Source organism: Pteropus alecto, unplaced genomic scaffold, assembly GCF_000325575.1.
Source record: "Pteropus alecto unplaced genomic scaffold, ASM32557v1 scaffold7, whole genome shotgun sequence".
Lineage (NCBI taxonomy): Eukaryota > Metazoa > Chordata > Mammalia > Chiroptera > Pteropodidae > Pteropus > Pteropus alecto.
Window position 1 is genome coordinate 37,696,302 of NW_006494614.1, and position 13,027 is coordinate 37,709,328.

General features: G+C 38.7%; 1 protein-coding gene across 2 annotated transcripts in view; it reads left to right on the forward strand.

The window, feature by feature from the left end:
• TNFRSF21 (TNF receptor superfamily member 21) overlaps nucleotides 1-13,027 on the forward strand; it is a 65,848-nt gene that overhangs the window by 50,935 nt on the left and 1,886 nt on the right. The window contains exons 5-6 of one of the 2 annotated variants that reach the window (XM_006926473.3): nucleotides 11,949-12,192; nucleotides 12,336-12,350. In XM_006926473.3, coding sequence (XP_006926535.1) covers nucleotides 11,949-12,192; nucleotides 12,336-12,350 — 259 coding nt within the window. Of the gene's footprint in view, nucleotides 1-11,948; nucleotides 12,303-12,335; nucleotides 12,351-13,027 lie in introns of those variants that run through there. The other variant, XM_025042681.1, reaches the window with a different exon arrangement.

Consider the following 13,027-nt stretch of genomic DNA (forward strand, 5'->3'; position numbering starts at 1 on the left):
GTATTTAGTGGCTAGGTTCAGAAGTAATTGTGATTTGATTTCCAGCATTTATTGTTTCATTTTGAAAAAGGGAGGAAAAGGTATATTTAAATAATAACAATATTAAAAACAACTCCAATAATTTAAAATAATATAAAGTGCTGCTTTGACCAGAGATTCATAAATGTAAAGAATTGGTGTTGATGAAGCCGGGGAGTTGGGTATTTCATCCCTCCTCCCCTTCTTACATAAGGTTAAATTAAAATTATACTGTAATTTAACAACTAGTGGACCTGAAGTCAATATTATTGACTTGTACGTAATAGAATGATTCTTTGTTAGGGTATCTTAATCCTTTCCGGAAACCACATAGAACTCTGTCCCAGGGACAGAGTTTCTCTCTCTCTCACTCTTTCTCTCCCTCTCTCACTCTCTCTCTTACTCTCACTCTCTTGACTACAGTAGACTCTGTGTTGGAGACTGGGTGGCTTCGCTCTGTATAGTCAACTGGGAGATTCTTAACAGTGAGAAGAGCATTGGGCAGGCTCTCTTGGCGAGGACAGAACCTCTGCTTCTGCTGCAGAGGGAACTACAGTTACTGATTTTTTTGCTTACCAGCTGCAGGATGCAGCTGTCCTTATCTGTGGTCTTTCTGAGACCAGCTAATTTCAGAAATTTAATATAGCGAGGGCGAGTTGAAGCAAATACCAGCTGTACATTTAACTGTTAGCTTTTTGACTATTCAAATTTGTCTTTATCTTTAATTTGCCAGTTGGTCATATCTTAGAAAATAGGGATTATTTTTCCTCAGGCCTTATGATGGTAGCTAAACTTGCATGTATCTAGCACCTGACCCTGTTGTGTTACCACATTATAGAGGGTCATTTAAGGTCAAGTTACTTAATTTGGAGAGTGTGACTGTGGGTTGTGGGGAACTTCTGGGGTGGTGAGAAGGAGACATTATAAAAGGATTGCTGACACACAATAGGCCCAGGTACGTTTAGTGATGCTTGTGTTTAATGTGGTCATTGTGCACAAAGAAGTGATGTCTATGAATCAGCCTTTAGACTTTTAATGACGTTTCAGGCTGTTCTACTTATTATCATATTTTAAGGTTTCATTCAGTTAGTTGACAACCTTTTGCTGAGTACCAGCTGTGTGCCTGGTACTATGTAAAGAAGAAAGCTAGCTCCTGCCTTTCATAGCTCGCTCACTGAGATGAGACACATGTGCAAATAATTATAATTCAGTGGGATAATCAAATGTTATAATGGAAGTGTGCAGAATGAATTGCAGATAGTATCAAATGAATTCTAAGATTGTACCTGACCCTCTAAAATATACATAGAAAACAAGAGCAGATACATATTTGTCCATTTGAAAGTCATTTAAAACAAAAACAAAAACAGACTGTAGTTTCTTTCAAGACTACGTTTTGGTCTTCTTCCCGGAGACTTTCCCATCTGGTTTCTGCCCAGGGAGCCCCACCTGCTTTTTCACACTAAAGACTTTTCAAAACTATGACTCTGTAAAGAACTTCTGATTTACTTAGAAACTCTTTTTGTTTTGCTCAGTAGCAAGCTTTTCAGAAACCTTTCACTGTTCTGAAATAATAAAAGTACAGGAATAAGTTTCCAGTGTGCCACTTCAGATCACGTGCTGGAGTTTGAACTTTGAATCTCCAGGAGCTAATAGAAGGAACTGACAAATTGAACAATTTGATTTTGTTTCTCTGGATTGGGATTGAATCTTGCCTTTGCCACTCACTGTGTGTCCTTGGGCAAGTCCCATTATGTCTCTAAGCCTCAGTTTCTTCATCATTGCCTGCTAAGGATCTGGTGAGGATTAGAGTTAGTGAGTATAAATGCCCAGTCCTGCACTTGACATATAGTAGGGGGCTCAGTAAATCTTAGCTACTATTTTCTGTTAGAATTTGAATTCCACAGTCCCCTTTTTTGACTCAAGAGCAAATAATACCACTCTACTTTCAATGAATGCACATTAAGGAGAAGGAGAAGCAGCGTTTGCTGAGTATCTATTATGCCCCAAACAGTGTCTGGGGTGCTTTACATCTGTGATTATCTAGCAAACTTCATGGTCCTGTGAGGTATAGGAAGGTAATAGCATTAAGACCTATTTTTGTATTTTGTTGAATGTCATGTCAGTTGTAAATGAAACACACACATACACAAACACAGCACAACAGAACGAAACAAAACAAAACACAAAAATGGGGATCATACCTCCAGATGCTGACAGTTTTATAGGAGGGATAGTATGTGAGCCAAACTTTAGAATATAGTCTATGAAACTGTTGTATAAAGGAGTTGAGATAGCCTTTTATTTTTTGCTTGCGACATGGTGTCTCAACATTCAGAAAAGGCTGATACTGTTAGTCGATGACATTTTCTAGCCCTTTAATCCACACCTTTACTGGCTTTCTCAGAAAGTGCTGAGAGGAAATCAGAATCAACATTGTGAAAAGAAACTTATCTTCTCCATCAATTACCAATTGCAGATCATATTTCTATTTTTTTAAAAGCCAAAACACATATCTGACTAAAACTTAGTGGCTTCTAGTCTTGGCCTAGCTTCTCACCCTATGTTTGTGAGACTGTCTCTTGATCTGTTATAACTCAAGTGCCAATAGTGCGCACACTTGTTGATGAGGAATTACATCATGGTTAGAAGTAGATTTTATTATACACCAGTTAATTTCAACATTTTAATCGCTTATTCCACAACATTTCTTTGAGAGGGACAGCTGTCACTCATGCTTTTCCCATAAAATATTGTTACAGAGGGATTTCTCCACAGTTGGGATGAGTCAGGGGATAGGCTGGAATGATCAACTATTACAATGATTTATCATCCAAAAAGTACTAGGAAAAATAATGAGGAAAATTTTTTTGTTTTTATCACTGTCGTGATTATAAAGAATGATATAAAACACAGAAACCATACAAGAAAGATTTAAGTACTCAGCAATAAATATACAAGTCGGAAAACACATAGGCAAATGTAAAGACAAAATAATAACTGAGAAGTTGTTTACAATATAGGGTTAATCTCCTTAAAAAATGAAGAGCTTTTCCAAATTAATTAAGAGAACAACAACCCAAAAGAAACACAGGCAGTCTGTGAACAGGACAGTTCACGGAAAAAGAAATAACTGAAAGCTCTTAAAGGTATACATATTTTTTAACCTCATTCAGAATAAGAAAATTCAAGTTGAAACCTGCACTGAGATAATTTTGACCTCTTAGACTGGCAAAGAGGGATAGGTATGGTACTATAGAAACAGGAAAAGAAGAACGGCATCCACTGCTAATGGGAGTGTATAGCAGCTCAGTCCTGTGGAGGGCCATCTGGCATTATCTACCAAAGTACTTGTCAGTTGACCACTGACCTTCCACTTTTAGGAATATGTCCTACAAGTATCCCACAGATGTGCAGAATGATGCAAATATGAATATTTATTGTAGCATCATTTGTAATAACAAAAGAATGGAACCAATACAAGTGCCCTCTCATAGGGAACTGGTTATGTAAGTCATGGAACATCTGTATAAAGTAGAACACTATGAACTTGTCAAAAAGAGTGAGTCGGCTCTTTGTGTGCTAACCTCAAGAATTGTTTTTAAATGAAAAAAGGCAAATGTAGAACAGTACGTACACTGTGCCACACTATATTGTCAAAAAAATTTTTTTAAATTGTAAAATAAAAAGGTCGAACTGAGATGGGGTGGAGCATATGTTATGTTCCTATTTAGTGTGGTGTAAGTGTACACTGTCTCTAGAAGATTACATGGGGAACTGGTAACAGTAGTCACCACCCTTGAGTGGAGCTGAGTAGCTGAGACCTGGAAGCTAGAGGTTGGTGCAGGAGAAGTACTTTTCACTGTATCCTCTTTCGTACCTTTGGAATAGTGTACCACATATATTCTAATTCTAACGGCATGAATCCAACTCATGATTTTATTAAATAATTTTAATTTAATCAAATTTGCTAGGTTCGAAAATTTTGAGTCGAGTCACAGATGAGCTTGAGCTTTCCTAAGTCGTTTTCTATGAACTTACTTTCTATCCTCCAGAATGTCTTAAGGCATGCTTAGAAGATTCATGCAACTTTTTTTCATGGTTAGAATTGTCCAGAGGCTTTTTGTGTGTGTGTGGAAAGGCTACCTGAATATTGAGTGAAGTTTAAGGAAATCCAAATCATTTCCAACAGGGTTACCTCCTCAAATATCCATGGGGCTGAGCTTTTATAAGGCTCTACAGTGTATTTGTGAGTGGGCTCTAGCTTTGAACTAAAGGAGCCCACTTACTCATTATCCTCACTTCCTTTGTTGACAAAGCCAGTCAGTGAGTCAGCTCAGGGCTGTGACATTAGCATTTATGTCAGTGGCCTGCCTGGACAGCTAGCAGACACATGCTCTAGCAGCTGGGCGGGGCACGCCCTCCCTCCCTGCAGAGCCAGCTGGTTCTTACCAGCTTTGGCAGCTTTGTGCAGCACTACTTGTTGTGACTTCCTGTGGTTTTTGCCTGGTGCATCCGGAAGAGGAACAATTCTCTTGCTTAAGGCAAGGATTGGCCACCCACACCTTGACTTAAATGTGGGTAAATTTGTAGCCTTTGGGAATCACTTTTGAAATTGACTCTTTAGAAATTATCAGAATTAGCAGATTACATATATACACCAGACTGTAGCAGCTACCTTGATTTGGGCTTAGGGTACTTAAGGGGAGAAACAGGCCTTGTCCAGCTAACCTGGGCTAAAGTTTAAAAGCAAGGCTTAAAGTAAGGTTGCAGTTGAAACAAAATCCTTTCATTATCCTATGTTTGGATAGATCTAGGGCGGGTGAGGGGTTTTTTAAAATAATTCCCCAGTGATTTTGCCATTATTCGATCAAGTTAATTCTGTGAGCCTCCTGAGGGTGAGTGAGTTCATCCTGCAGGCTCTGCTGTTGGCTCCCCACTCACCTGGATAGTGAGTTCACAGTGTTCCTGCTTCCGTCCCATGACCCCAGGGAGATCTAGACAGCCTAAGACTGACAATGTCTACTTGCCTGTTGATGATTTAGATTTAAGTGTTAGTGCTGTTTCCTACTTATGCAATGGAAGCACCTCATTGCTCCCTTTTCTATGGTCTGGGCTGGACAGAAGAAAAAGGAAGGAAATATAACAAAAGACTAAACAAGACTAGGAAAAGTTTGGGGAATTTTTTTCCTTAAGGTTATTTGGCTCTTCTTAGCCCTTCTTATTTATTCATTTATTTATTGTCTTAAGTTTTAAAAAAAAAGACTTAACAAAACAGTGTAGTTGAAAGCACAGTACAACGACAATCCATAAACCTACCACCTAGAGTTGATTATTCTTCTTTGTCATTTTTCTCTATCTATATATGTGAGTGTATATTTCTAGTCCATATTTCTATTTCCAAGACTTCCTCCCAGTTTCTTACAATGGATAACCCTTCTTTTAAAGGTTTAAGAATCAGCATCTTCCCATTTTCCTCTTTCCTTTTTTTCTTTTTGTTTGCAAAAAATTTTTTTCTGAGTAAATTTGGATGATTCTTGTCCAAATGAGTTGGATTTAACAAGAATTCACACTCAGAAGAATAATCTAAGTCATCGTCTCCTATTATCTGGGACTTTAAAGAAACCTATTTTTTCTCCTTTTTGTTGGGGGCGGTGTGTTTGTTTTATTTATTTTTTTTTTTAAGGGAGAATCATTGTATGCGGGTACAGTGATACCTGAACTTAGAAATTGAATAGATTTAGATGAATTTGTGGAGATAGGGCTGATAACCGTGATTATCTAAACCCTCTTTTATATGATATCCTGGAACCATATAAATTTGGTTAACAAAGCATTTCTTATTATCTGATTTCCTGTAAACATAGGGCCTGAATAGATTCAGATATCAGGAGATTCTTATATGGGAAGAAGGATAATGCTTATTGTTGTCAGAGCACATGCCTACATAGACCTATAGGGGGTCAGAAATCTAATTTGATCTTTATTACATGAGCAGCTGGGAAAGCAGGAGAAACAAAGCTTGGGATATCATAATCCTTAAATAGTTGTAGTTATGTATTTGTGTGTTAATTCCATTGAGATAAACCTTTAGTGGAAATGGAATTTGTTTTTTTAAACAGTCACTGGTAGGTTGAGATCTAAAGAGACCCCTCAGGAGTTCTGGCTGCTGACTAACTGGCCCCTCCCAGCCAGAACCTCTTGGCAAGACTGTAACTAGTGATATTTTTACAACCAAAGACTCTTATTTTGTGGTTTAAGGAGAATAAAGTTGACTACATTCACCTTCAAAAAAAAAAAAGGAAATATTTTCAAATAGAAAACAAAGTTAATGGTTACAGTTGAAGTGTCTGCTGTTTACAGAATCTCTCATCTTTATATCAGAGCAACTATCCAGCCAGAGTATAAGCTCTGCCATTGTGTTACAGATTTTTGCACACCCTGCCTCTGGCCCCTTCACTCTGGCTGAGGGGACAGGACAGTTCCTTTCCATCATGAGATTGCTGCTTATGTTGAGTTTACAGAGTTTGTCAATTTTTCTAAATGCCGTGGGTCCACGCAGGGAAGTGACATGGTTCAGCAAAGAGGATTATTTGAAACTAGACAGAACGATCTTGAATCTCTGATTCCCGGCTCTGTGACCTTGGGGAGATTACTTAACCGTCCTAGAACCTCAGTTTTCTCATCTGTAAAATGATGCTAACAAGAGCTACCTTAACAGCAAACAGATTGCATTTATTTCATGCTGAATCATTTAGCACAGTATTAATAATGGCTTATTTCTTAAAGTCCCTTTTTGTTTACTGCATCCGAGAAACAGGCTGGCCAACTCAGATGGAATAGCAATTAGTTTTCCTTGAATTTAGCAAATGGGCTTTTAAAAACTATTATTAAAGTGATGGAAATTTTCACAAATGTAACAGAACTCTTCTTTCTAAGTGTTAGATGAGGTCTGGAGGAAAAAGTTTCGTTGAAAAGGTGACTTTTGACTGTGAAGCGCTATCTTCTTGAGTCTATCAGGCATATTGGGCCACAGAGGCAGGGAAAGGGAGCCTGGTGGAATCCAACTGGGTAGTGCCAGGAACCGAGAGGTTAAGTCAAACCATTTCAGCAGATTGGCAAGGAGCATCCAGGCTGGGTAATTAATGCTTCATTTCAGGGGGTCACTGAGGCATCAAAGTTGTTAATTAGTTTTATGAAAACAGATTGTGCAACCCCAGGGAGATTGTAATTGGGTAGTAATTGAAAATAACTCGGTGGTAAACTTTAGTTGAGCGAACCAGTTGGCGGTAACTTGGCAGTAGAAAGGGAGTTGGGGTGGGGGACGAGGTGGAGGGAGAGAATGAGACAGTGATAGCCAGACAAATAATAAACAAGATATAATTTGAACAGACATGACCTAGGCTAACATTTTCTCTTAGAAATGAGGAAACAGGTCTGAGGAGGGAAGTGGTTTTTCTAGGACCACACAGCTAGTTAGTGGTATATTTCTTTTCTTCCCTTGTAACGGTATTCTAGGATTTTCATAACTTTGATTTTTAGGAGGGGACTGTGGGGAACATGAAATGTGTGCTGAAAGGATGGCTTCTGAGGCCAGAGTTCTCGGCACATTCTTGTTTGCAGAATATACTCAGGAATGCTGCTGGATCATAGGATAGAAGAAAAGTAGTCTCGAAATCTTGTTTAATTTATATACCACCCTTGCCATGGATAAAGCTTGGAGGGACTTTTCTTTACCATTCATGGCTCCACCATTCCCAGGGGCTAGAGTAACACTTTCAACCTTCCATACTTAATGAAAGACCAGGCAACAGGGAAGTGGTTTTTTGGCTTGATATTAAAGAGGAGAATTATTTTTGAGCTTCAGTTTCTGGTTGTGAATTTGGTGAGCACCCAGAGTGAGCACGTCAATGTGGGGGCTCTGGTTGAGATAGGCAGGGAAGTGTTATAAGGACACAGCTGGAAGTGGCTCATTCCAGTACAACCAGAATACAAGTTAAATCATTGTTCTCACAAACACTGCTACAAACCTCTATAGCTGAGAGCTGTTCAAGCTTGCACATTTCAGTCAATACCTTGTTTATTAATCCATTCGGATGGTTCCTCGTACTCAGGGATTTGAGGAATCAGAAAGGAAAATAGGTCATCAAGGTAGCTCCTCTAGATGTGACTCAGCCCTTGAGTCAGGTGAACCATTTATTTCTTCTCTTATCATTTTGGACTAATAAATACACTATCTGGAAGGACTAAGTGTACTTGCATAAAAACTAATCAGGAGGATATTTGGGGCTCATTTGGCCAAAATAAATCACATGCTTTTGAAGTTTCCATAATAGAACCATCTGTTTTTGGCTGCTTGGGAAGCTCTTTCTTCATTACCCCTGCCCCTTCACCTCCCTTTTTGGTCTGTACTGTCTCTACCTCATTTCTCAGCTGAGTCTTCCAAGTTAGCTTGATTACCTCATGGCTATAAAGTAAAAAGAACTATATTTCTCAAGTTTCTCCAAAAGGACTTCAAATATCTGGTGCATACATTCCCCTTCACTGCCGAAGTTTTCCCAGAGGCCATTCTTTTAAGTCTTAATATTTGCTTCACTGCAGTAAGTTGGGAGGAGTGTTGCCCTTTTGTGCCCGAGAACATTTAATAAAAGTATAGGGAGGAGCTCAGCCAAGTAGGGGATCTTCCAACTATCCTGTTTCTTGGCTACCGATACAAATAAGAGCTGCTGCAGCCACAACATTTTCAAGTTAGCAGAAGGAAAATATACTTATCAGTGGTGACTGCTTTTAAAAAATAACATTTATTGTTTTTCTGATTATAAAAAAGTTACTATGTCCCTGCAGAGAGTTTGGAAAGCTCAAAGAAGCATAAGGAATAAATTAAGTTACTCATTTTGTGAGTGTTTGGTTAACTTTATGCTCAAAGCTTTTCTAAGATAAGACCCTCTTCTGTGGATATCTGGCTTTCTTGTTTAGAGTATCTGTCTTCTCTTTTAATATCTAAATCTTATTATAATTGTTCTTTATTTGCTATAAACTCAATACTTGAAGAACTGTGAACTTTCTGAATTAATAAAGAATCAATTTATTCCAAATATGATGACTCAGTTTCTGGTTAGAGATACCACAGGTGACGCAATGCTTGAGTTGTAGTGTTGCAAACCAATTTTGATAGTTATTGTATATATCAAGGTACAGGGAGAAAATAAGTAAGTTTGTAGGAGTCATTTTTTTTTTCTTACAGAAAAAATTGTAAATAACTTTAGAGAAATCTGGAATTCAATCAGCTACTATGTATCCTGCATAAAATGAGGAATACCCATACTGAGTAGCTGAATAGATTTTCTAGAAGAATGATGACTGTTGAATGGATTTTGGCTTTAGCTGTAGTTTTTAGCTCTAATGTGGTAATACTAAAACCATTCCTAGGGACATTTTTATATTACAGGAGAGCATCACTGCAGCATCTTGTTTTTTCAAGTTATAATGGAAATTACGTGCTTAATTTCCACTGATAGGACCCTTTGGCAAAAGTAGGGAAGAAATTAAATATTTAAAGTTTTGAACTGCGTTCAGGAAATGGGAGGGTGGACTTCTTAATCTGTTGGCATGTGATTTGTGGGTGGGAATTTCTTTTTTAAGCAAGAACAGTGCACTATATTGACTGACCGTGTCATCCAATGTAATGTCCCTGAGAAACAGAGTTTAAACAACTGCTCTTTGTCTAATTGACTGAATGAAAAAATGTGTATTGGCATGAATGGCCATGTGAATTTTCAGGGAGGAGGGGCACATGCCAGGGTCTATTGAGTTAAATTTTTAAAAGCATGTACATAAGACTTATCTGTGGATCAGAAAGGAGCCTCTGGGAATGCATGTTACTGAAGTCTTAAACTTGCACTGGAAGCAGAAGCAGGGTGTGGGGTGGTTACAGGGAGGAAAAAGGCTGTCGGAACATTAGACATGTGCAGTAATCAGTGGTCTTCAGAATCTGCAGTCAGTTGCAAGAATTTCCCAGGCCTTAAAGACTGTCAAAGAGGCAGTCGTGTTTGCTTTGTGTGTTTCACAAGTATTCAACTTAATGCTTTGAAATGAGGGTCCATGTCTTTCTGATCGAGGAACTTGAAGTTTTGCTTGACACGTATGAGTGAAGTTATGAGGGTTCTAATGAGTGGTGATTAACAACTCTGGGAAGAGTGCACATCACTGCCTGAACCCTGACCACCCGCCTCCCAGATTTCCATTCATGCCGGAAGAACCAATAAAAAGATAAAGTCAGTAGAGTAGAAATGCCATAAGTGCATGCCAGAGCTCTAAAGTGTCAAATGACAGGGCCAAGTAGAAAAGTCAAATGGACCTAAGACGAGCACTGGCTTTCTCCCAGTAAGTGTGTGCCCTCTCTGGGCCTTAGTCATTTCACCTGTAAAGTAATAAGATATCACCTGTCACTTCCCCATCTCCACTATACACCTGGTACAGACGTGATTATACCTTACCTAACCACTGTAGCAGCCTGCGAAATGGTCTCCCTACTTTGATTCCTGTCTCCCTAAAATCCGTTCTCCACACATCAGCCAGAGAGGTCATGAAACTCAATATCTCCATTTGAAACCATCTTGTTTGTTTGCTTCTTTTTATTGTCTCTGGCACCCACTCCAGAGTACAACAAGCTTCATGCTCATGCTCTCCATTATATCCTTAAGGGCTGATACAGTGGAGTCCTCACTCTCTCCTCCTAGATGCTTTTGCATCCTTAAGGGCTGATACCCTGGCAGAAGTGGAGTCCTCACTCTCTCCTCCTAGATGCTTTTGCCTTTGCTCCTCTGTTCTCATTCTTTCATAGTTTTGTTTAATTCCTGAGCTAGTTTGAAATGCGAGTCAGGAAACCTAGAATCTAGTCTCAGTTCTGCCACTTACTGGTTGGGAACCCTTAATTAAGAAAGTTACTTAATTTCTCTAGGCCTCAGTTTCTTTACTTGTGAAGAGAGGGTATCTTAGATTTCGAAGGCTTCCATAAAAAAGTACCACAGACTGGGAAGCTTAAACAACATAATTTTATTTTCTCATGATTCTAGAAGCTATTCATTTGAGGTAAAGATGTCAGCAGGGTTGGCTGATTCTGAGGCCTCTTCCCTTGGATTGTAGATGGCCATCTTCTCCCTGTGTCCTCAAATGGTCTTCCCTCTGTATGTGTCTGTGTCCTGATCTCTTCTGTTAAGGACAGCAGTCATATTGGATTAGGACCCAATCGTACTGTAATTACCTCTTTAAAGACCTTGTCTCCACATATTCTAAGGTGTGGGGAATTACAACTTCAACATATGAATTCGAGGGGCACATAATCCAACCTATATTAGAAAGGAATACACTAGATATTATCTAAGATTTTTTCTAGCTCTACAAAGTTATATTTTAAGTTGGAGATCTTCCTCTTCACTCCTTTCCTTCTCTAGCTCCACTTCTGGAAGGTAACATTTTGGTGCATATGCATATGCTTTCTAATTTTTTAATGCTCATATATATTTATAAGGGTTTACATATATTTTTAAAGGGTTTCAAAGTATGCATGTGGTGTGTTTGTGTGTATGTGTGTATCTAGCAATAATATGGTAAATTAAGGACCATTTGAATGGGAGAATTTATAAAATATTAAATGGAACAAAAATAGTGTCTGAGATTTTTAATTTTTTCTTTCTAATTTTTAAGTATATAATAAAAAAAAAAATTTGTTATTTTCTCCTATAGCTGGAAACTGACAAGCTGGCCCTCCCAATGAGCCCCAGCCCACTTAGCCCGAGTCCCGCCCCCAGCCCCAACACGAAACTTGAGAATTCCACTCTCTTGACCGTGGAGCCCTCCCCGCTGGAGAAGAACAAAGGCTTCTTCGTGGACGAGTCCGAGCCCCTTCTTCGCTGTGACTCCACTTCCAGTGGCTCCTCCGCGCGCTGGAAACTGACAAACTGGCCCTCCCGATGAGCCCCAGTCCACTTAGCCCGAGTCCCGCCCCCAGCCCCAACACGAAACTTGAGAATTCCACTCTCTTGACCGTGGAGCCCTCCCCGCTGGAGAAGAACAAAGGCTTCTTCGTGGACGAGTCCGAGCCCCTTCTTCGCTGTGACTCCACTTCCAGTGGCTCCTCCGCGCTTAGCAGGACGGGCTCCTTTATTACCAAAGGTATAGACATTCATTCTTTAAGCCTTCCTCAAGAGCCTCCAGGTTTTTTCCCTTGCTACTTCCATAGTCCACTAGTAGTTGAATCATTCAAATGACCTGTCTAGGAAGACCTGTCATAGACTTCAAGATAAAACTGACTAAAGAGAAAATCTGTACAGCCCACACTGTCTGGCCGATAGCCTGTGCAGAAGTATCGTCCCCTTTTATCCTCATGATGTTATCAAGTGTGTGTTTCAAGGAAGGGCTGATAAAATGTAGTCTGGCAGGTTTTTTGAAAATTATTTACCAGATTTGCAGAATCCAAGGGTTTAAAGAGCCTGAAGTATAGGTTTTAGTGATTCGATTTTAAACTTTGCTATTAAGCTTGGTTTCACATAACAGTGCTTTAAACATGGATTGGTGCTTTTGGTAAATAATTTGCCACTTTCGGTATTTAATAGCAGGGTAGGGAATTAGCATGCACACTATATTGACAACATTTTTATTAGAAATTTCCTAGTTTGTTTAATTCCAGTTATATTTTCGTGAAAGGATTATATTTTATGTCATACTTTATATATTTATAAAATATTTTCTATTTTACATATAATTTATAAACTTTACATATTTATATTTTATGTTTACATAAAATATTTATATTTTAGTTTATATTTTGTTACATGTATATTTTAGAGAAATCTTTTTATAATGTAATAAAAGTTATAATTCCTCACCCTATAGTAAGGTGTGACCCGAGAAGCATTATTTTCTTATTTATGTGCTTTTGCTCTTGTTAGTTTAGCTTTAAAATATTGCAGTGTAATTAAAAATAAGCAGATTACATTGACTTGGAATT